Genomic DNA, 26,078 nt, shown 5'->3' with positions numbered 1-26,078 from the left:
TCAATAAAATACAAAAAACTACAGAAATAATTTAAATGTTTAATTGTACCAAATTAACATTAATAAATAGAATCCAAGAAGCTTTGGGATCTAATTAATTCCAAGCAGGGAAGCTTCTATTGATTAATTATTTATTTGATGAAATAATTTATTCTATTTTAGAAAGCTTTTCGAATTTTCTGGCCATCATCTATAGACCTTGTGATTCAAGAAATTGGTTTAACATTTATGAAGGCATACAGCTCAACCGACACAAATAAATAAAATATTATCTCAGATTAATTCATGAAAATTTTACCTTTAGTTATCTTCAATTATAAAAATCTAAGAACTTAAATATAGAGTATCGATGTATTGAATATATGGGTAATTCTGATTAGGTAGAGACTTGTGATTGCAGAAAAAATAAAAAAGAAAAAAGAAAAGAAAAGAACACAGCAGAGACCCACAACTTCCAGTAATCGATTGAGCTACATTTGGTGTTTTAGATCCCACGCTGCACTCTAAGTGTGAATGCCTTTTGATTCTATTATACTCAAAGTGTTTCAGATCCTACATAATAGTAATTCCAGTGACCCAGAGCATATTTAACTGAATGAAAACAACAGCATAGAAGCAAAAAAAAGAAGAACTGCAAATCTGCGACCTTGAAGAACAAGGCGACGTGCGACGACTTGCGACGAGATCAAAGAAGAAGAGAAAAATAGAACAGCGATTGAAGGATTTGGGCAGCCCGCTACCATGACAGAGAAGAAAACCATGGCTAGCAATTCAGTGATTTGGGCGACGACGCGACGCAGTGAAGATTGAGGATTGAAGATGAGAGGCTAGGGATTTTTGATTTCAGATTTGGGGGAGGGAAAGAGAAGAAATGAACTATCGGAGGATTACGAGAGGCTGCCCGTTGCTGTTTTAATTTTTTTTGTTTCTTTCTCAATAAATAAAACGACACCGTTCTCGAAAGGGGAAGCTTAAAAAAAATTAAACCGGTAACCTGGGTTACCCGGTTTTCCCGGTTTTTTAACGGTTAGACTGGTTTTATACCGGTCTGATCATTGACCGGTTTTGGATCTAAACCAGACCGGACCAGAGGCCGGTTCATCGTTTTCCGGTCGAACCGGCCGGTCCGATCCGTTTTTTTTTTCATTGATAATTTGTCATGTTCACGCAAGATGAGACGTGAGATCTTTATGATAGGGTCACGAGGGGAAGGGGATGAGCAAATAGGAGCACAGCCTTGTCTAACCTTATCCATACTCTGACCAATGTAGAAAGTTTTCTATTCATCTTATCCACTTGCTATTTTAATCAATACATGGAGAGTTTTTGGCACTTTGAAAAATCATATTGTCATTGAATTATTAAAATCCCATGTGTCCTTTAATATCGATGTTATTTCTAAATCTTATTTTCTTAACTTTAATTTTGCTAAAATAGGATTGTTAAGTATTTGTAACTTGTAAAAATCTTATTTGCTATGAATGTCATTTTGTCTTTGATTACCCAAAAAAAAAAAAATTAAATCCAATGTGTGGAGGTGAAAATTCCTCAATAAATAAAAGAATAAGAGAAAAGAAAATTAGTTGGGAGGCAAGAGGGATTATGACATTATATTTAGGACCAAACGCAGAAATTATAAAATCAACCTCATATTTAGAACCGGATAAACTATTTTCTTTATAATTTATTAACCCTACCAATTGAAACCAATTTATTTATATCATTCTAATTTTATCAATCTCACCAAGGAACAGATTGGAAACAAGCTGGGACATGGAGGGGGGAAAAAAAAACTCCATGTGCGCGATTACCACTAGCACCATTATTGTAAGATAGTGAACAATAGTACATTATACATAGTTTACAAATATATGAAAGAAAATTCAAAATTATCTATTACTCTTCAGCTTACATACAATGATAAACGAGTTATCCCCATCCAAACATCCAAAGATAAGTTCTTAATGAGACTTTAATTTACAAAGATCATACACGTAAGTATCTATCAATTATTACTAAACGAATTATTTTAAAATTACTTTAAAACTACTCTAAATCTACTTTCTTTTCTTAAAGGCTATCATCTAAAAATCAATTCCTCTTTTGAATCCCTATATATCTCTTAGGCGTGTTTAGCTCAATTAATTTATTAGAATAGTTAATTATATATTAAACTCTAATTCAATTCCCTGAAATTCCCAAATTTTGTATCCTTGATTATTCTAATCTAACTCAATATTACTTGAGTAGCAGTGGAGAGCATCAAGAAATTTCTTATTAAAATGTAATATTGTTAGTCGATGATAGAAATCACCTTGAGATGGTAGGAATTTAATGTTAACATGTGCAAGTCGTGAATATATAAAAACAAAGTTTGAAAGGATGGATTGTTTTTTCTTTGTTTGGCTTTTCAGTTGGAATAGGGAACGACAGCTAAATATAAGACGTACTTCGCATGTGATACAGAAAAGGAGGAAGAATCTCACCCAAAAAAAAAAAAGAAGGAAGAAGACAAGACAAGAAAGACGAGAAGCACGAAGACAAGAGAACCGAATGATACAAACTACAAAGAAGATTAGCAATAGCCATACGCAACGATGAGACGCACACATCAAAACAGAAGAGAGAGAAAAATATATGAGAATGGGTCTGACAATGATGTGGAATGATGTGGTTTTTCCCCCCTCTTATAACTAGGTTATTATTTTGATAAATAAAATCTAAATCCATTTATTTTATAAGTCATCCAAATAGTAAATACTGATTAGACATATGTACATAACCCCATGTATAATTATTCTAAATTTTAGAATTATATTTATTTACCTACTGTAATGCTGCTACTTGATTCGCTTCTAAATAATATACTTAAAAACAGTTATTCTAATGAGATATTTTATCTGATATTCCTTTACAATTTTTTAATATATATAATTAATTTAAAATATGATTTTTTCATAAATCATTATATACCCCTAATTACATACTTAAGGTATGAGAGTCTACTGTTTATGCCAAACCGCCAATAATATGAGTTACTGCGTATATGAGAGAGTTAAGCTATACCCACAAACTACTTGTTCTACCAAATGTCTTGGTCCTTTAATTTCATTGATCGAATTCCTATGAATATGTTTTTGAAAAAATAATCTATGAGGCAATGATAGCATATAATGGACACCATTGTTTTGTTCTTTAATTCTTTAATTTGTTTTCTTTTATAAGTTATACTGTTTTCCCACGTATTGTGGGTCTCTAACTAGCTAGTTATAGTTTTACCAAATCTAAGATGAAGTTCATTTCTTAAGACATTATCCTCATTCATAAGTTTTCAGAAATATATAAGACTCATTTTAATAATAACCTAAAATTATATGTATCATGAATTTAAATGAAAATGGTTAACGAAATGTTTATGTACATATATAATTGTAATATATATTACTTGTTATATTATATAGGACTTATATATAGCACAACACAAATTAGGTGATTGCAAACGCTTGTGGTTGTAACTTTTTCAGAAGTTTTGGTCAAAAGAGAAAACTTTTTTAGAAGCACTGCGCTCATCCCATTATTCTATTTTTTTAATGAAAGACGCCGGAAACAAAACTATAAAACCGTTGGATATGCGCGGAGTCACATGCAAGTTAGCTAGTGTCTAGTGATGATGTAATTGTGAAGTACTTTCATATAATATAGAATCTCCTATATTTAATATAAAAGTTAGTTAAAAAATTAAATTTAGTTATGAATATAATATTTCAATTTATTTTGTTTTTCAACTTTATATTTTTTTTAAAATATCTTTATTGATTATAATAAATTCCCACTAAGATTCTGTTTGCTATGGGAAAAATGGAGGGGAGGGAAAAGGAGGAAAAATTTTAATGAGGTTGATTTTAAAAAAAAATTGAAACGTGGGATTAAAAACTTCTAATTAATTTTTTTACTCTTTTATCTTACATCTTATTTTTATTAAAATTTTATAACCGCATTTCTCTGATTTTTTAAATCGAGTTCATTAAAATTTTTTCTCCCCTCTCTTTCCCTCCAGTTCCGTCATATACATAAGGTAAGGAATAATCTTAATACACATTTATTATAAATAACTAATTTAACTAATCTTTTTAGTATCTTCAAATTAAATTAGTTATCTATCTCTCATATCAAGTATAGGATGCAGTGTACATATATGTTGACCAATTATATACCTATTATTTCATTGACCAAGCTAATTAAACAACCTTCCATCGTGGCCAAGAAGAAGAAGAAGAATAGTTGTTCATGTGTTTAGCATACATGTTATATATAATAACAAAACATGTTTTCTCGTATATTTCACAGAGCGTGAGATAAATTATTATCGAAATTGCGTTGTTTCATTTATATTTTCTTTCCTTGTTCTTTTCCTTCTCGATATAAACTGTTTGGGTATAATATCTATATCCCTCTCTCCTTCTCTCTCCACATATATATAGCTAAAAAGGGAATATATATTTAAATAAAGAAGTATATGCCAGAACATGTTATGCAAATGTATATGGCAGAACCAAAAAATTGGAAGGAGAAAAGCCCAATTAGGCATTAGGTTACATCAGGGTTTCTATATGGCTATATAAATATTAATATGCTAGGATTTCTAATAACATGTTTTATTTAAAATATCAATTTTTTTTAACATAGTATTCCTACCTAACTTAATAAATTCCTAACTAAATTAACCACATTTCTATAACTAATGACTTTTATTGTAAGTAATTGTGATATTCTATAAGAAATAAATAATTTAATTGATTTCATTGCATTAATTTATGTGAAATTATAATATAAAATTCTCATATAAGTTGCCTCTCAATCTCCACGCTATTCACGATACCCGTAATCATTTAATATGGGGACAAAAATTGAGCATGTCGTATAGTTCGAAGAAAGAACAACTTAAACAAGACAATTTGAAAAAGAGGGAGCCGGGTTTTTCAGAAATGGAATTCTGTGCACGTTCAATGTTTCAATTAAAACTGATGAAATCTGATAAAATCAAAAAGGAAAAAAACAAAGTTTTATTTTGGTTGTCGTAAATAATGCAGGTGTTGTTGATATCTCCTATTTGGTCCCATGCAATATTTTTTAAATTATTGATACAGATAACTATTGCATGGAATCTTTGGTCCCTCCCTTGTCAGAACTTAAATCCTATAGATCTTTTGACAACAAACTAGACGATGTCCATTCATTATTAAGTTTGATAAGATTCCGTTCAGGAACACGCAGTTGCAACTTGCAAGCAAGAAAATTCCTGAGATATTCATGGCTTCTCTACACCCTTCACTTGTCTTTGGTCGTCCCTCCTTCAGAAATAACAACCCTAAAGCCATCAAATTAATTAGTAAGGATTCCAAACCGTGCCTCCAGATCAGTGTGGCATGCAAAGCCATAAAGGATGATGATGACTTCGACTCCAAAAACCCTAAAACCCACCGTCAAGTACTCGCCCCTGACCTTGCCAGAAGAAACCTCCTTGATGAGAGCCTTTGTCGTTCGCCTTGGGGTTCCCAATCAAAAATAAATCCAAGCAATGCAATATAGTGCAAAACTCGGGTCGTTTCACTTTAAGGAGCCTTTATTTGAAATCCTAAGCAACTAAGTATCAAAAACAAAGAATTGAGTTGGAAAGGGATTGATTTTCTTTTTAACTAACTAGTTGGCAAAATTTAAAAGGATGTAAAATGAATAAATAATTTTTGAATTTTTAGTTTATAAAATGGATATGAATGAAATAAACAAAGAGAATTAACAAGTGACAGCAAATGGAAAAGCAATCCTCTAGCACAATGATTAAGGCTATCATTACTTCAATTAATTTGGGAGTTAGCTAAATTCAAAAGACTCTAAGGGCCACCCCTAGACTCGGTTTAATTAGAATAATCAACACCAAGCCACCTTGCATATTAATTATTCACAATTAAACTGTTTCAGCACAATTAGCCAAAAAGAAAATCAAAGAAAAGCAATTAACATTTTTAGTCCAATAACCAAGCCACCTTGAATTACCACTGAATGTTCACAATAATTTCAAAACATAGTCTGACCCAGTACAATGTAAAGAAATTAAAGCTAATCACAGCATAGTGTTAAATGTTAATCAAAGATTCCAACAACTACAACCAATCTCAATACAAATATAAACCATCACAGCCCATTCAAACATTATAAAATTCATTCTAAGACCTAGAAATCACAATTATAATGAAAGAAGTAAAGATTAAAAGAGTTGAAACTCCCCTTTGAAACTCTAAGTTCAAGCCATAACCATTGCTCTAGAGAATTGAAAGGATTTAGCCAAGTCCCTGCATTACTGAAGCTCCACCGTATGCTTCAATAATCACAACCATAGCAGAACAACAGTGAAGGAGCCAATGGAAGATGAAGTCTGGAGGTATCATTTCGCCGTTCAAGCTCCTGCTCGTATCTGCCTCCCGTCAAGCTCTTCCACTGCGCCGTCGCTGTTCGCTCTGTTGTATTTCTGCCATCAGAAACGAATTGTGGGGAAGAATGATGAAGGCGCCGTCAGCTCCCTCAGCTCGCAGGTGTCTCCTTCTGGTTCAGCCGCTGTCGCGGCTCTGTTCTGGTGTTCCCTGCCTCCAGAAAGCGAATGGCAACGATGAAGAAGACGGTGGTGGTGGGAGAGAATGACTCAAGGCTGAGCTCTAGCTGTTCGTGCGTGCGTCGCTCACGCTGAATCCTCCTCTGATCCTTCTGCCCCTCGCGCCGTCTGTGTGTGCCGCCTACTGCTCGTGGGTTCCGTCCCTCCACCCTTGCGAAGATGATCATGACTAGTATATTATTAGGTTGCGTTTTGCCCCCCTTATTATATTATATATATTTGTTTTTTTTTTTTCTTTTTTCTTTTAATTTTTAAATTTTTCAAAAACCTGCAAACAAAATTCAAAAATAAGGTAGCATTAATTGTCCTCAAAAACCAATTACTCACAATTAAACCAAAATATGATAATTTTACCCCTATAAAATAATAATTCAAAATAAAATATATTAAATTCATTAACAATCAATTAAGGCCAAAAGAACTAATTAAGTTGACAAAACCCATATAGAAGATATCAAAATATATAAAAATAATTGAGTTTGTCACTCCTCTTAGGGTTGGGAGGCCTTTACGGTTCTCTTCACCACAATGACCCATTTGCCTTCGCCAACCCGATCTTGCCGCCGGACGTCGCAGAGTGCGGATCGCCGGAGCTCCCCAACTGTGCTAAACCAACCAATTGTTGTCCCCCACCCTCCCGATACATAAAAGACTTCGAATTTCCAGCAACCCGTAAGCTTAAGATCAGACCAGCAGCCCATTTAGTTGATGAACGCTATAAAGAGAAATACGAAGAAGCTGTTCGTCGCATGAAAGCACTCCCACCAGACGATCCTCGTAACTTCATGCAACAAGCAAACATTCACTGTGCTTACTGTGATGGTGCTTATCACCAAGTAGGGTTTCCCGATTTGGACCTTCAAGTCCATGGTTCTTGGCTCTTCTTTCCCTTCCATCGTTGGTATCTCTGCTTCTATGAGAGAATATAGTCCAGCTTGATCGATGACCCTACTTTTGCTCTGCCATTTTGGAACTGGGATGCACCAGCGGGCATGGTGATTCCAGAAATATACACGGATCCTTACTCGCCACTTTACGACCCTCTCAGAAACGCCGATCATCAACCGCCAACACCTGCGGATCTTAACTTCAGTGGCTGCGAATGCCACGTATGAGTTTTAGTGTGATTCAAATAGAACTATTATATCCCGTTCTCATAGCTATTTCATTTGAACTTTTTATGATTTTTAATTTCGCAAATTTACAACCCATGTGCATAAATTTTTTCACTTTTACACAGAGAAGCTGGGATGATCAAGTGGATGCAAATCAGAAAACAATGTACAGACAAATGGTGAGCGGTGCGAAACGTCCTTCCCTATTCTTTGGTGCGGCTTACAGGGCAGGACAGAGCGATCCCAATAATGGAGCCGGCACCATAGAGCTCATTCCTCACAACACGATGCATAGTTGGACCGGTGATAACTGCCAGCCCAACGGTGAGGACATGGGAAGCTTGTATTCCGCCCCAAGAGACCCCATCTTCTATTCCCATCATGCCAATGTCGATCGAATGTGGAAGATCTGGAAGACTCTGCCGGGCGGAAAAAGACGGGACACCAGAGACCCAGATTGGTTGGAATCTGGGTTCTTATTCTACGACGAGAACAAGGACCTCGTACGCGTCAAAATTAAGGATTGCCTCGACACCAGAAAGCTTGGCTACACGTACCAGGATGTTGGAATCCCATGGAGAGATGCCAAGCCTACACGTTCCAGGAGCACCTTCTTGAAAAGTCAAGGGAAAAAATTCGATGGGGGCAAGGTACAGTTCCCTCTGGTTTTACGCTCCCCCGTGAGTATTACCGTGGAAAGAGAGAAGGGAAGGAGTAAGAAGGAGAAGGAAATGACGGAGGAGGTGTTAGTGATTGAAGGGATCGAGTTTTCTGCGAGCGATTCACCAGTGAAGTTTGATGTGTATGTGCACCGCGAAGGTGAATTCAGCGGGGCCGGTGGGCCCATGACTACCGAGTTCGCGGGGAGTTTTGTGAGCGTGCCACATCATCACAAGAGGCTGACCATGAAGACTAATCTGAGACTTGGGATTACAGAGTTACTGGAGGATTTAGGTGCCGATGATGACAAACGCGTGGGTGTCACTCTTGTGCCCCAGGCTGGGAAGGGACGAATTACCATTGAACGTATCAAGATTGAGTATATAGATGAATGAAATTAAGCGTACGTAATAATATTAAGTCTAACATTCTATATATGGTCCTTGTACCACGCACAGTACGCGCGTAGAGGAGTAATTCTGGTTATGTGGGGTAGTTATGTGTTAACATTTGATGTTATGATCATGGATAATATCCTGATTGTGCATCACTCACTGATAATATAATATACTCCTCCGGTCCTAATTATAAGACCCAATTGACTTATTTGAGAAGATTAAGGAAGTAAGTTAAGTTGGTTATTTATAATAAATAAGTGTTGTTATTCCTAAAATATCCTTGCTAATTAAGTATATTGGCTAAAACTATCATTATTAAAAGAATTATCTTGGAAAAAAATGCATAAAGATAAAAGAAAAAATGGATTGGGTCTTATAATTAGGACCAAATAAAAAGTCAAATTGGGTCTTATAATAAGGACCGGAGGAGTATGTAGTTTTGTGTGTGTACTTTCTACGGCATCTTGGTGTGCTAATATGTCAAGTGTTTAATTTGTTCCTATATAATAAACGACCTTTTTTTTCCTAAATAAAAAAAAAAGTACTGCGGAGAAGAACTTCAGCAACGACACAAGTAAAACGTATCAAAAAGTTGAATTGTTCAATATATATATATATATATATATATTTATATCCTACCAAATGTTTGATAGATAACGTGTCTAGTCTTGCTGTAGGATTTCACAATTACCTTTTAAATTTAGTTTTGACGTCGACTTGTGATAATTTACTGCTTATGTTTTTTCATAATTTATGGTGGAAGATCTACACAACTTATTCGGCCAACAACTCTAGGTGCAGAGATTGCACAGCTATGCACATTTGCAAATGATATGTAGAGCCGGTAATATAGGTTGAGTTTATGTCAACCCGCTATAAAGTGACAGGTTGGGTTGAAAAAATAGAGACTATTTTGATGCAGTTCTGTTCAGCCCGTAGCTGCCAACTTATAGCCTGCCAACCAGAGTGGGTTAGCTCGCTAGCTGTTTTCTTATTTTTTACAATTTTTTTTACAACTTTTATTTTAATTTTAAGAAGAAATTTTTTTATCATTTTCACTTAATTTATATATAACTTTGTATTTATTAGAGACTTTAATTCTAAATTTGATTTCTTATTTTCTCTATTGTTTATTATTTTTATACTGATAAAATAATTATTAACAATAAAGTATATGTTTATATTTCAAATTTTGAGATTAATTTAATTATATAATTATATGAAGATATAAGAATAAGAAGAATTTTGTCTGCAAAAATTTATAATTTAATTTAAAATTTTTTGAATATATGAGTAAAAAAATTTCAAAAAGAGAATGAAGGTTGGCGGGGCAGGGTGGGCTAGCAAAGCCAAACGATGAGCCGGCCAAGAGGCGGTCCTGTATGGTCCCAAGCCCTTGACGTTTTACCGCCTCTAATCATATGTACCCCGAGGTGCATATATCCAATCAGAGGCATCAATAAGATTGAGCTTATTGCAGATTGAGATTTTTCAAAAGTTAATTCGGTGATCGTTTTAGTGCTCATTGCAATTATAAGAATCATAATGCTCATCAAATCTCAACTCTTTAAATTTCATATGGACGGTCGAGATTTAATATTCAATATTTTTTAAAAAATATTTTTTATTAATAGGTATATAATCCAAAATAAAGGTAATAGCTTAACCGTAAATTTATTTTAAAATTTTTTTATTTAAAAAGTAATAGTTAAAAATTTTAAATCTACACCATTAAAACCATATCTGAATGGTTTAGATTTCACCACAGCGATAAGCATCATGGTTCTCATTATTACAATGAGCATTGAAACTGATTCCCTTTCATGGCTGCTCCAATTACTTTTTTTTTTTTTTTGCAATCAATTGTTTATTTTCGCTACCCTAAATCATTAAACTTCAATATGTATAATTTTAAGTGGAAAATCCCAAAAAAAAATATCTTGACTTTCAAAATTGCAAATTAGTTTGTTTTGCCAGTAATTAGTTTTATTTAATATGTTTTGTTAGTAATTGACTACACTTGACTTCAAGTAAATAACAACAAATATTTATAGTAATAACTGATCCAAGATTTTGAAATTCAAGACATATTTTTTTTTAGGATTTTTCCTAATTTTTATGTCCACATAAAATGGCACATGAGATCTTTTATGAAAATGTGATGAGCAGAAGGGAATGAGGGAATCCTCACATAGCCTTATTTGGTCTTATCCATACTCTGACTAACTAATTATTATTATAGGAAAGGTTTCTCTTCACCTTATCTTTACTCTTGACCAACATTTAAAAGGTGTTTGGATAAAATCATGGTTTGAAAAATAGTTTCTGAGAAAAAATTATTTTTTGGAATAGATTTTGAAAAAATAGATTTTATGAAAAAGTGATTTTGATAAAATGATAGTATTTAGATAGTTGTTGTCAAAAGTACTTTTTATATGTACAAATTACTAAAAAAAGACATAAATTTATATGATAATTACATAAAAGACATATTTTATCATATATTTTTATTTGTGTTATGAATATTATAATATGTGGATGTCCATCTCCTCTTCTTCCTCTTTCTCTTCCTCTCAACTTCATCATCAACTCCCACTACTTCCACTAGGCATTAATCTTCCACTACTCCATTACCTTTCTACTATGCCTTTAATCTTGTAACTCCCCCCACTCATATTCATGTGGTTTATTATCCACTATCTATCATTTAAGTACCAATGTAACTTATGTGTAAGACTATGCCTATAAATAAGGCATGCCATTGTATTGTGAAGCAAGTGAAGCAAGTGAAGGAATACAATATCATTCTCTCATTTTCTTGTCTACTTCTCTTCTCCAATCTACTTTCATTGTTGGTTAATTTCATAACAATTTGAAGTAATAAATTTGTTAATAATATATTTTTAGCCAACATAATAAATAATGTAATTAATAAATAATTAAGAAAATGACCACTTCTAAAGAGCATCAGAATGAATTCCCACCTGAAAGTGAGAGATTCGCTAGCTCTGTGCAGAAACGAAAACGAAAGAAATGAATCAGTTTAGATTAGCAATTAAGCTTTGATAACACAAAAATAAATTAGCAACATACACTAAAAATCCGTGAATGGCCTGGGTTGATTTTTTTTAATAAGAATTCACAAGTAAACAAAATAACAACTGAAGGGCAAAGGTTCCGACAAGATTAATTATTAGGGAGAATTGCAATTAAGTCCCACTCAAGGGAATTAAATGCAAAAAGGTCATTTGAAATCATGAAATTATTCTGAAGTCCCAATGGACCTTTTTGCAATAAATTTTATTTATTTAATTACCAAATTACCCTTCTTTTTTTTTTAAACTTTGTATTGACAATTGAAAGAGCAGTGGTTGACAACTCGGGGTGCAAAGATTGACAACTATCGCGGCTGGTTTGACAACACATTTTCTCAGCATATCACACCATAAGTTGTCAAACCAGTCGTGATAGTTGTCAATCCTTGCACTCTGAGTTGTCAGCCACTGTTTTTTCAGTTGTCAATGCAAACTTAAAATAAAAAAGAAGAAGGGTAATTTGGTAAATAAACAAATAAAATTTAATGCAAAAAAATTTTGGGACTTTAAAATAATTTCATGATTTCAAGGGACTTTTTTGTATTTAATTCTCTTGAGTGGGACCTAATTGCCATTTTCCCTAATTATTACTCCAACAACACCTTTTTTCACTTCCAAAAAAGAAAAATTATTGCTTCTTTGCAAACCTTGGTTTTGGGTCAAACCAAAGTTTTGGGCAAAATCTGGATGTTTAGATATTATCTGTTCCAAACTGGTTTGGAGCCCAAAATCACTTTTTTTCGGATTGCCAAACAACAGATCACAAATAGCGGGTCCCACATATTTTTTTAAAAAAATTATAATCAAGTCCAAAAAAAAATGACTGAAAAGTCTTATTATATTTCTCACTCATTTTATTTACAGACCAGAGAGAGAATATTTCTTTTATCCTTCATCTGAGTCATCTTATTAAATTTATTATATGAATATATATATATTAAATTTCAGTTCTCACTCATTTCTAAAATTACAATTTGGCAATATCTTAATCCTAAAATTAAATTAAATTTATCTATTGGTCCCAAATTGTTATCCCCTCAAAATCAAAGTTAACTGGAACGTATCAAATTTCCTTGCAGCATTTTCTCCCTTTTTTTTTCCAGTTCTAAAAGTTTTATATTGTGTAAAGAGTAAACAAGTATGTGGACCCGATCTTGGGGCCCACACAATTGAATATATATTTTTATATATAATAATTTAGATTTTCATTTTATAGAATCCATCCTTTGGTTGAATTCGTTGGATCAGCGAAAAAGGAAAGTGCATCAACATTTGGTTTGGATAGATGGAAAAGTGGAAGGAAAATTGAGGAGAATATTATGAAAGAAAACGTAACTTTGAAATTTTACTATTTTTAACTATTTTTCCTTTCAGTATTTTTTTCTTTAATTTTCTTCCTATCCAAATAAAGGATAAGAGATTTATATAGATGTAAAAGTATTCAATTACGCGGTAGCATTGTGCTTATATATTAGCATTATTTAATTAACTTCTTGCGGAGAGTTCAATAATTTACGTTTCCAAAGTTTGCTATTATCATTGACACGAAAATCATAAGGCACGTTATATTAAGAGTAAATGTGTAATTTTATTTCTGATCTTATTTCCTAAGTAGATCTATCTTCCTTATCTTTTTAATGGTGCAGTTTCACCCATAATTTTTTGTGTGTAATTTTACCCATGATATTCTTTTCTGTCTTTTCGTGCAATTTTATCTTTAATCTTATTTCTCATGTGAAAACAAATCATCAATGCCTTGCAGACTTGTGACTTGCTGCTTAGGGTGTCATGCTCTTGTCTATAAAGTCACGAGTTTGAATAGGCATGCGAATGAAAAGAAAAAAGGGAAAATGACCAGAAAATACCCACTGAAATTGAAAAGAACAAAAAGATTATCTAAATAAGTAAAATGACGAGAAGAGCATGAGTGATCCCAAATGGTGAGCAGAATTAAACAAATGGTGAGCGGTGCGAAACGTCCTTCCCTATTCTTTGGTGCGGACAGAGCGATCCCAATAATGGAGCCGGCACCATAGAGCTCATTCCTCACAACACGATACATAATTGGACTGGTGATAACTGCCAGCCCGACGGTGAGGACAGGGGAAGCTTCTATTCCGCCGCAAGAGACCCCATCTTCTATTCCCATCATGCCAATGTCGATCGGATGTGGAAGATCTGGAAGACTCTGCCGGGCGGAAAAAGACGGGATATCAGACCCAGATTGGTTGGAATCTGGGTTCTTATTCTACGACGAGAACAAGGACCTCGTACGCGTGAAAATCAAGGATTGCCTCGACACCAGAAAGCTAGGCTACACGTACCAAGATGTTGAAATCCCACGGAAAGATGCTAAGCCTACACGTTCCAGGATTCTTGGGAGAACTGGGGAAAAAATTCGATGAAGGCAAGGTAAATTTCCTTCTGGTTTTACGCTCGCAGGTGAATATTGTTGTGGAAAGAGAGAAGAAGGGAAGGAGTAAGGAGGAGAAGGAAATGACGGAGGAGGTGTTAGTGATTGAAGGGATCGAGTTTTCTGCGAGCGATTCACCAGTGAAGTTTGATGTGTATGTGCACCGCGAAGGTGAATTCAGCGGGGCCGATGGGCCCATGACTACTGAGTTGGCGGGAAGCTTTGTGAGCGTGCCACATCATCACAAGGGGCTGACCATGAAGACTAATCTGAGACCTGGGATTCCAGAGTTACTGGAGGATTTGGGTGCTGATGATGACAAGCGCGTGGGTGTCACTCTTATGCCTCAGGCTGGGAAAGGACGAATTACCATTGAACGTATCAGAATCAATCAATCAATTTTAATTTTGTGTATTTGTGTATAGCATGTTTTCCAGATGCTTTTCTTAGGATGTAAAGGTGGGAGTTTCAAAATTTGAAGTTCCCTCCATCTCAATCCTCTCTCTCTTTCATTTCAAAATCTGCAAGATTCTTTTCTCATGCTTTTTTGGCTACCTTTCCACGTCATATCCAATGTTTTAAAGTATAATAATCAAATAAAAAATAATATTAGAAATATATATGATGATATAAATATAAGAAGTAAATATAAATTTACTAGATATATATATTTAAAGTTGGCATTAATATTAACAGTTTTAAATTAAAAATTAATACATGCAGAACTTACTTGAATTTTAATACAATTAAAAAATTGATATTTAAATCTTTTAATGTTTATAATAATTTTTAGCTTTAAAAATATAACAATATTATAATATAAATATTTTTTGACGTAGTAATATAAATATTTTTACTTACATTTATAATATAGTAGATTTCTCATATTGTTTTAAATTTGTAAATCTTTTAGATTTGTGTCAATTTTTATATACATATAATAATTTTGTCTTACAATTAATTTAATATTTTTTCCAAAACTAACATTAAAAACAAGATCTTAAAAACCGAGCTGTTAATGTTATATTGTTATCTCAAAAATGATTTCTATTTAGTTTTTGTAGAAGTATTTGGTTTTTGGAAAAATAAAATTATTAATTAATTATGACATATTCCAAAATTGACTGTCACATGCTTTCTCTGCTCTTGACAATTATTATACTTTTGTCGGCTGCCTCCATTTTTTGCTGTGTTTCATCTTTTCTTCATTTTAGTTCTCCTCTTAGCAAGAGACATGGACTCCTTCACTTCTTTTTGGTAAATCGTCTTCTTCTTTTTTCCTTCTCCTCTCCATTCTTGACTTTTTAGTCTCTCGTGTTTCCTATTGTCTTGTCCCATTCCTCTTTTATTTTTTTGTTTTAATCTCTTCCTCAATTTCCCAAGTGAATCGTTCTTTCTCCTTTGCTTACAAACCCGCCGTGGGAGCTTGAGTTTGCAGTCTCCGATACCGACAACCGTTGGGTGAGTGTGGTGATGGATATTGGTCATATACTCTCATATAACAGCAGGGAGTGCTTCTGGAGCAGAACCTGCAGGTAAATCCAAGCCTTCTTCATCCTTTCACTTTTCTACATATCCTCTTCAACTGTTGCTCTTAGTTTTATTTTGCCTTTCATTTTAATGTATTTTATTGTTCTGTAATTGGTTTTTCCTTGCTGAACCAAGAGTTTTTAAAATTCTTCACAAAACAGGCCGAACGTTTATATATTTCACTATCAGGTATTCATCATTCATTCTCGAAGGTTACTTTTCTATTACATTTTATGTACTATAAAGCCAATTCATATCCTTTATTGTTTAACTTCTTAAGCTTGACTTCTCTCAGATGGAAGTTTATTCATTAAATGATAAAATTTTTATATTTTATCTCTTGAGAAAATCATAAAGTTTTTAATGTTACACTTTTATTATCTCCCGTCCCTCTCCTCTCTCTCATATATTTAATATGGGCAAAAATGAAGACACAAATTACATTAATTATCTCAACAATGTCTTATATCTATCTTAGAACATAATTTTCTTCTAAATAACATCTTATATTATAGATAGAAGGGAGTATCATTTTTAGGCAAAATCCCTCCAAAAAAAGTCTTAAATTTTAAAATTTCAAATCAGTCTTATTTATTATAATTTAACAACGATTGACTACAATTGAATTGAAAAGCAACAATATTCCTGATTTGATATTTAGCGGTTTTTTTTTAAGTTTTTTTTGTCCACATAAAACTGCACGTGAGATATAGGAGCACAGCCTTATCTGATCTTATCTAGACTCTGACTAGCATCTAAGGAAAGGTTTCTATTCACCTTATCTTTACTCTGACCAGTACTTAGAGTACAGGCCATATAGCGGGTCCGACATATATTTTTTTATGCATTCTTAGATGTTTCGCTCTCCTCCTCATCGCCCAGTAAATATTCCTTTATGAAGAATTTTCTGAGAGAAATAAATGTTCTTGTTATACTTCTCTCTCATTTTATTTATATATTAGAGAGAGAATATTTCTTTTATCCTTCGTATAAGTCATCTTATTTTTTTTTTTGAGCAATATAAGTCATCTTATTAAATTTATTATATGAATACATAATTTTTGGAAATTTTCAATTCTCAGTCATTTCTAAAATTACAATTTGTCAATGTCTTAATCCTAAAATTAAATTTTGATTTATCTATTGGTCCTAAATTGTTATTCCCCCCAAAATCAAAGTTAACTGGAACGTACCAAATTTCCTTGCAGCATTTTCTACTTCTTCTTTTTTTTTTTCAGGATGAAAACTTATTTTCTAGTTCTAATTTTTTTTTGCTGAAAGAAAAACTAGGTATGTTGGGTTCTAGAGACTCATTAAGACCAGAACAGTGGGATTCGAACTCATGATCTTGTGAATTAAGCTAACTCCTTACCAAATTGATCAACTCTTAGGTAATTCTAGAAGTTTTATATATTGTGTAAAGAGTAAACAAGTATACGGGCCCAGTCTTAGGGCACACACAATTTAACATATATTTTATATATAATAATTTAGATTTTCATTTTATAGAATGCGTCCTTTGGTTGAATTCTTTGGATCGGCGAAAGAGGAAAGTGCACCAACATTTTGGTTTGGATAGATGGAAAAATAGAAGGAAAATTGAGAGGAGAATGTTATGAAAGAAAACTTTCAAATCTTACTATTTTTAACAATTTTTCCTTGCAGTATTTTTTTTCCTTTAATTTTCTTCCTATCCAAATAAAGGATAAAATATTTATATAGATGTAAAAGTTTTCAGTTACGTGGTTGCACTATATTTTATGAAGATTTTTGTGCTTATATCTTAGCATTATTAGTTTGTTATGGAGAGTTACAATAGTTTACGTTTCAAAGTTAGCTATTATCATTGACGTGGATATCATATGGCACGTTATATTAGGGGTAAATGTATAATTTTATCTCTGATCTTATTTTTCATGTGCACCCAGCATCCTAATCTTTTTAATATTATAATTTCACCCATAATTTTTGTGTGTGTAATTTTACCCATGGTTTTTTGTGTTTTTTTGTACAATTTTACCTTTGATCTTATATCTCAGGTGGAAAAAAAAAATTATGAATAAAATTGCACAACTAAGAAAATCAAGATATTGGATACTCCTAAGAAATAATATTGGGGTTAAAATTACACCTTTACCCCTGTATCAAAGGAACACCGAATTTTTTTAGTGTTTTAGTTTCTCAACCCTCTTTTATTTCATGATGAATCTATTTATTATATATATATATATATATATATATTAGTGGTAATTGCTATTAACATAGAAGCAGACGTTGTTTCTGACCCAAAATCAATATAACCCGTTCAATCACTAACTCCTCATCTTATTTTCCCTTCCATGTGACTGCCACTTCAATTCTACCAGGATTCAGTAGTAAAAATAATTACTTTCATCCTTTAAAAATAAAAACCATTAGATGTAGATAAAGCATATATATATATATATATATATATATATATGGAAGGAAACTGTAATTTTTGAAGTATTCATTTTAGGCCTTCAAATGGTGGTCCACCATAATTTTTAGACACAGTAATTAGTGGGCAGTGGTATTCCCATATGCATTTACTACTCCTTGTTGGTCCTAATACTAATAGGAGGGCAAAGTTGATTATTTCCATTTTATTGCTATTTAACTTCTTGGCGGTCCTAATAATTTATTGTATATATAATTGAACGTATTAAGAGAATAAGACATTAATATTCCAATAGATACATAATATCAAAAGATCATGTCATTTTTCAAAATTAAAATTAGTTAAATATTACTTAAGATCAATTTTATATGCTACATGACTGCCAATATGGATTAAGCGTACTTTTTGTTGAGAGTAAAATAATGATTTGATTATATATAAAACTTTTATAATGATTTTACAGCTCAACACAAGGGAGATGAATGATTTTGATAAATTTATCTATAATAACTAATTATAGGTCCGGGCAAAACCTTTGAGGTAGTGAGAACCCCAAGCCACCAAAAGCTCCCACAAGTTACTTTAATTTGAGCTGATTACTTGCATTAAATTTTAACTAAATAGATTACAAAAAGTACGGCTGTTATTTAGTTATGGGGAAGAACGTAGTTTCTAAAAGTAGAAGTTTCATTGACCTAACCAAAGAAAGCTAAGCCAATAAGTCGATGATACAGAAAGTGGATCTGGCCACGAATATATTATAGTCATAGGTTTCCTTGGAAGAACACACAATTGCAAGCAAGAAAGCTCCTGAATGCTAAATTTGATGGGAATAACTCATAATTATTTAATGGTTCCGATTTAACATTTTATAAAAATATTATTACAATTTTAGTTAAAAAATACATAAACAACTTTACTTAAAAAATATGTAAATATATTTTAACAGTTAAAATTTGATCTGAATAATTCATAACTGTAATGCAAGAAAATCTAGTTTATAAAATTTGATCTGAATAATTCATAACTGTAATGCAAGAAAATCTAGTTTATAATAACAATCTAAATTGTGAGTTTTTCATGTCAAATTTTAGCAATTAAAATGTATTTATGTATTTTTTAAATAAAATAATAATATTTTTATATAATGTTAAGTTTGAATCATTAAAATTTTAGTCCGATAATAGTGAAAGAAAAAGGAGGGGGTAAAATCTGGACCATTGGATTTTTAAGTGTTTTAGTCTGTCAACCCTCTTTATTCCTTGATGGATAGATTTATTACATAGTACTCCCTCCCATTTATAATATAAGAAGCCGGTGAGATAAAATTGTGTTACAAAATATAAGACTTTGTCAGAATAATTAAATGTAACTTTTTTACTTTTGCCCATATTAAATATAGGACAGAGATGGGAGATAATAAAAATATAATATTAAGCAACCTCATGAATTCTGAGGGATAAGATAGGACAATTTTATCATTTGAGGACACATTTAATGACTAAATTTTTATTTATTGGTGTGTGAGAAAAGTTAACCGGACTTCTTATAATATATTATAGGTTGGAGGGAGTACTTCTATGACTCTATTTATATCTTATTTCTCCTCACATGCATGTGACTGCCATTTCAACTCTATTAGGATTCTGTAATAATACCATATTTCTGGAATACTTAACGTAAAAAAGTACAGCTAACGCTTAATCATGGGAAGAACTCAACGTTATTTTACAAGTAAAGGTTTCATTGAACTGATGAAGTCAGTAAGTTGACGATGAAGAAAGTGGATCGGCCATGAATATTTAGTTTGATATGTTTCATTTCAAGAACACACAATTGGAAGTAAGAAAGCTCTTGAGGGATATTCATGGCTTCTTTGCAGTATCCTTCCTTTCTCTCAGCCCGTCCCTTCTTCAAATTCAACAACCTTAAAGCCATCAAATTAGTGGCGTGCAAAGCCACAAAGGATGATGATGACTTCAACCCGAAAAATCCTAAAACCCATCACCACCAGGCAGTCCCGGACCTTTGCAGAAGAAACCTCTTCATAGGTTTAGGAGGCCTTTGCGGTTCTCTTCACCGGAATGACCCATTCGCCTTCGCCAAGCCGATCTTGCCGCCGGACCTCATAGAGTGTGTACCGCCGGAGTTCCTCAGCAGTGCTACGCGGACCAACTATTGCCTCCCACCCTCTCCATACATAAAAGACTTCGAATTTCCATCAGTTTATAAGCTTAAGATCCGACCAGCTGCTCATTTGGTTGATGAAGGCTATAGAGAGAAATACGAAGAAGCTGTTCGTCGCATGAAAGCTCTCCCGCCAGATGATCCCCGTAACTTCATTCAACAAGCAAATGTTCACTGTGCTTATTGTGATGGTGCTTTTCGCCAAGTAGGGTTTCCTGATCTGGACATTCAAATCCACGGTTCATGGCTCTTCTTTCCCTTCCATCGTTGGTTCCTCTATTTCCACGAGAGAATATTGTCCAGCTTGATCAATGACCCTAGTTTTGCTCTCCCGTTTTGGAACTGGGATGCGCCAGCAGGCATGATGATTCCGGAGATATATACGGATCCTCACTCCTCTCTTTACGACTCTTTCAGAAGCACCAATCATCAACCGCCAACGCCTGTGGATTTTCTTTTCAATGGCTGTGAACGAAAGGTATGAGTTTGATTCTCTTTAATTTCACAAATTTACAACCCATGCATCAATTTTTTGTTAACTTTTAATTTACGCAGAAAAGTTGGGATGATCAAGTGGATGTAAATCTCAAAACAATTTACAAGCAAATGGTGAGCAGTTCGAAGCTTCCTTCTCTATTCTTTGGAACGGCTTACGGCGCCGGAGATAGCGACCCCGACGGGGGCGGAACCTTCGAGCTCGTTCCTCACAACACGATGCACGATTGGACCGGCGATAACCGCCAGCCGCACGGTGAGGATATGGGAATCTTCAATACCGCCGCAAGAGACCCCATCTTCTATTCCCATCATGCCAACGTGGATCGAATGTGGGAGATCTGGAAGACTTTGCCGGGTGGAAAGAGACGGGACATCACAGACCCAGACTGGTTGGAATCTGGGTTCCTATTCTACGACGAGAACAAGGACCTCGTACGCGTGAAAATCAAGGATTGCCTCGATACCAGAAAGCTAGGCTACATGTACCAAGATGTTGAAATCCCATGGAAAGAAGCCAAGCCCTCACCATCCAAAAGCAAGTTTATGAAAAAGTTAGGGAACAAATTCGATGGGGCTAAGGTACAGTTCCCTCTGGTTTTACCCTTATCCCTGAGTACTGTAGTGGAAAGAGAGAAGAAGAAGAAGAAGGAAATGACGGAGGAGGTGTTAGTGCTTGAAGGTATTGAGTTTTCATCAAGGGATTCCCCAGTGAAGTTTGATGTGTATGTGCACCGGGAAGGTGAATTCAGCGGGCCCGGTGGGCCCACGACAACCGAGTTGGCGGGAAGTTTTGTGAGCGTGCCACGTCATCACAAGAAGCTGACGATGAAGACTAATATGAGATTTGGGATTACAGAGTTGCTGCGGGATTTGGGTGCTGATGACGACAGGAGCGTGGTCGTCACTCTCGTGCCTCAGACTGGGGATGGACGCGTTACCATTGAACGTATCAGAATTGAGTATCTGAGTGAATGAATTGAATAAATCTCGGCGATACTTTATTATTTATCATGTCTCATTATTAATTAAGGGTGTGTACTAGTAATATAATGTTCGGTCTATAATTTTCTATGACTATCCTTGCACAGAGGAGGTAATAATTCTAGTTATGTGGTGGAGTTATTGTGTTAATATATAATGCTATGATCGTCAATGTCCTGATTATGTATACCAGCCAGAGATAATATAATTGTTCACTACGTATCCTACCAAATGTTGATATATGGATAATGTGTCTAGCTGTGGGATCTCATCACAATTACCTTTAAATTTTGACATAGAGATACGGTAATTTGCAGCTCATACATGTTTCATAATTTAATGGGGAAGAAGATTTTAAAAACTTGGATATTCAGCGAACGAGTCTAGGTGCAGTGATTCACAGTTACCTCCCACAATTTGATAATGAGATATGACAAATTTCTAGCTCATGTTTGATATTGTAACATGAAAGAGTTCTTTTTTTAAAAAAAAAAAACAGAAGCAGACGGGGTTAAAATTACACCTTTACCCTTAATCAAAGAAATACCGAATTTTTTTAGTGTTTCAGTTTCTCGACCCTCTTTTATTTCATGATGAATCTATTTATTATATATTAGTGATAATTGCTATTAACATAGAAGCAGACGTTGTTTCTGACCCAAAATCAATATAATCCGTTCAATCACTAACTCATCCTCATCTTTTTTTCCCTTCCATGTGACTGCCACTTCAATTTTTCAGTAGTAAAAATAATCACTTTTCATCCTTTAAAATAAAAACCATTAGATGTAGAAAAAGCATATATATATATATATATAGAGAGAGAGAGAGAGAGAGAGAAGGAAACTGTTTTTGAAGTATTCATTTTAAGCCTTCAAATAGTGGTCCACCATAATTTTTAGACACAGTAATTAGTGGGCAGTGGTATTCCTATACGCATTTACTACTCCTTGTTGGTCCTAATTCTAATTGGGGGGGCAACGTTGATTGTTTCTATTTTATTGCTATTTAACTTCTTGGCGGTCCTAATAATTTATTGCATATATAATTGAACGTATTAAGAGAAGAGTCAGTATAAGACATTAATATTCCAATATATATATTAAACAATATCAAAAGATCATGTCATTTTTCAAAATTAAAATTACTTAAATATTATTTAAGATCAATTTTATATGCTACATGACTGCCAATATGGAGTAAGCGTATTTTATGTTGACAGTAAAATTGCGATTTGATTATATATAAAACTTTTATAATGATTTTACAGCTCAACACAAGGGAGATGAATGATTTTGATAAATTTATTTATAATAAATAATTATAAGTCCGGGCAAAACATTTGGGGTAGTGAGAACCGCAGGCCACCAAAAGCTCCCACGAGTTACTTTAATTTGAGCTGATTACTTGCATTAAATTTTAACTAATAGATTATAAAAAGTACGGCTGTTATTTAGTTATAGGGAAGAACGTACTTTCTAGAAGTTTCATTGACCTAACGAAAGAAAGCTAAGTCATTAAGGGCATATTTGGATTGGCGTTGGGCAAAACTAACTTCTAACTCAACTGATTTTTGTAACTGAAGTTAAAGTACAGTCAGTCAAAATATGTTTGGATAGGTGCTTTTAAAAAGTCAGTTAAAAAAGTTAAAAGTTATTTGGATGATTAATAGAAAAATTAGTTTAGTTGTAAAATAATTTAAAGGGGTATGGATTTTATTGAATAGTAGTATTTAAAATTTTATGTTTTTAATGTGATAGTAGTTTAAAAAAATACCTAAAATTATTATGATAAGATATAAATAGTTTATTTGTGAAATTATAAGATAAAAAAATTTGTTATTTGTGAAAAATTTAAAAACACATTGTAGATAAATTTGAAAACATATTGTAGATAATTAATTAAATATATATAATGGACAAATATGAATATAAATTAAAATTCATTTGGTCTGAATAAAAACTCATTATGCTAACAAAAGAGATGAGACAGAGGAGAAAATGTTAGGGTAAATCTGGAATGTTAATTTTTAATGATCACTGTTTGAAATTGTAGTTTGAAAAGTCAGATTTTTCTCTGTTGAGTCCAATTGGTTGAAGGCCAAAAGTTGGTTGGAAAAGTTAGCCCAGTCAAATAACGTTTTTTGTCCAACTCAATTTGCAACCTCAGTTTCACCATTTCTAAGACAGTTTCACCATTTCTAAGACACTTTTGCTGTTGGAAACGGCAATCCAAACATGCCCTAAGTCATGATATAGAAAGTGGATCTGGCCATGAATATATTACTCCTCCAGTCATTATTGAGTTGATTTTGATCCTAAATATAAGACCTATTTCTCATATTTATCAATTTTTTCTTGATTATCCCTATAGATACTCCCTCAACCATAATCAAGTAGAAGAAGGAGAGAGGATATTAAGAAAGATGATTATAGTATTTTAGTAAAAACATGTCATATTTCTTACAATTAACTAACTTACCTAACTTTTTAATCTAATCAAATTAGTTAAATAAGTCTTATATTAAGGACCGGAAGAGTATTTTCATAGGTTTGCTTGGAAGAACACACAATTGCAAGCAAGAAAGCTCCTTAGTGCTAAAATTTGATATGAATAACTCATAATTATTTAATGGTTCTGATTTAACATTTTATAAAAATATTATTACAATTTTAATTATTAAAAATTTACATAAACAATTTTATTAAAAAATGTGTTAATATATTTTAAAGGTTAAAATTTGATATGAATGGTTCATATGTAACGCAAGAAAATCTAGTTTATAATAACAATCTAAAGTGTGAGCTTTTCATGTTAAATTTTAGCAATTAAAATTTATTATATATTTTTAAATAAAATAATAATATTTTAAATAATGTTAAATTTGAATCATTGAAATTTTAATCCGATTATGGTGAAAGGAAAAGTAGGAGTAGAGTAGGGGAAGAATATAGGAGAGAAACCGGACCGGAAAAAATTAGCATTGAAAGAATTTTCCATGAAAAGAAAATATCAGTAAAACTTTTCAATCATTATGTATATATATTACTTCTTTCAATGAATCTTACTGCCACTTTATTAAATTATATATGTCTCGTTATTCACCCAAAAAAAATTGTATATGTCTCGTTGAGCGTGTAATTTTCTATTATCCCTGCACTGAGGAAAAAATTTAGTTATATATATGGTGTAATTAATTATTTTATGTTGATATATAATGGGGTGATCATATATTTTTAGTTCTTAATAGATGTAAAAGTTTGCAATTACGTGGTAGTACTATATTTTATGACGCTTTAATTTTGTGCTTACATACGTTACATTCAAAATACTGAATTTTTAAGTGTTTTAGTTTGTCAACCCTCTTTATTTCTTGATGAATAGATTTATTATATACTCTCTCCCATTTATAATATAAGAAGTCAGCGAGGATAAAATTATATTCCAAAATATAAGACTTTGTCAGAATCATTAGTGTAATTTTTTTTACTTTTGCCCATATTAAATATAGGAGAGAGATGTGGGAGATAATAAAATTGTAACATTAAGCAATCTTATGATTTCTTAGGGCTAAATAGGACAATTTTATCATTTTAGGATATATTTAATGACTAAATTTCTATTTATTGATATGTGAAAAAAGTCAACCGAACTTCTTATAATATATTATAGATTGGAGGGAGTACTTCTATGAATCTATTTATATCTTATTTCTCCTCAAATGCATGTGACTGCCACTTCAACTCTATTAGGATTATGTAATAAATATATAGTCTAAATATAAGACTCATTTTGTAGTACAAATTGTACTACAAAATGAGTATTATATTTAGAATCGAAGGAGTACCATATTTCTGGAATATTTAACATAAAAAAGTACAGCTAATGCTTCATCATGGGAAGAACTCAACGTTATTTTAAAAGCAAAGGTTTCATTGACATGATGAAACAAGTCAATAAGTTGATAAAGACGGGATCGGCCATGAATATTTAGTTCGATTGTTTCCTTTCAAGAACACACAATTGGAAGTAAGAAAGCTCTTGAGGGATATTCATGGCTTCTTTACAGTACCCTTCCTTTCTCTCAGCCCGTCCCTTCTTCAAATTCAACAAAC

The 26,078-nt window shown here is 32.9% G+C and overlaps 1 protein-coding gene and 2 pseudogenes across 2 annotated transcripts; all 3 read left to right on the top strand.

Moving 5' to 3' along the window:
- Nucleotides 1-5,310: 5,310 nt before the first annotated feature.
- Nucleotides 5,311-8,848, top strand: LOC114744769 (polyphenol oxidase, chloroplastic-like; annotated as a pseudogene).
- A 1,348-nt stretch (nucleotides 8,849-10,196) lies between these two features.
- On the top strand, nucleotides 10,197-14,773 carry LOC114744768 (polyphenol oxidase A1, chloroplastic-like; annotated as a pseudogene).
- Nucleotides 14,774-15,686: 913 nt separating this feature from the next.
- LOC114744773 (polyphenol oxidase, chloroplastic) lies at nucleotides 15,687-26,071 on the top strand. 2 transcript variants are annotated; one of them, XM_028932931.1, is made up of 3 exons: nucleotides 15,687-15,883; nucleotides 20,125-20,962; nucleotides 21,040-21,957. In XM_028932931.1, exons 2-3 carry the CDS (start codon nucleotides 20,165-20,167, stop codon nucleotides 21,955-21,957), a joined length of 1,716 nt encoding a protein of 571 aa, XP_028788764.1. In that variant the 5' UTR covers nucleotides 15,687-15,883; nucleotides 20,125-20,164. The 2 variants fall into 2 exon arrangements, 1 of the variants encoding a protein (XP_028788764.1); XR_003740144.1 differs by lacking the exons at nucleotides 20,125-20,962; nucleotides 21,040-21,957 and adding an exon at nucleotides 26,033-26,071.
- The last annotated feature ends 7 nt before the right edge of the window (nucleotides 26,072-26,078 follow it).

This window comes from Neltuma alba, unplaced genomic scaffold (genome assembly GCF_004799145.2).
Source record: "Neltuma alba isolate B1F8T4 unplaced genomic scaffold, ASM479914v2 tig00004443_pilon, whole genome shotgun sequence".
In the NCBI taxonomy this organism is placed as follows: Eukaryota; Viridiplantae; Streptophyta; class Magnoliopsida; order Fabales; family Fabaceae; genus Neltuma; species Neltuma alba.
The sequence above is the reverse complement of the archived record's forward strand: the minus strand, read 5'-3'. Positions and strand labels throughout refer to the sequence as shown.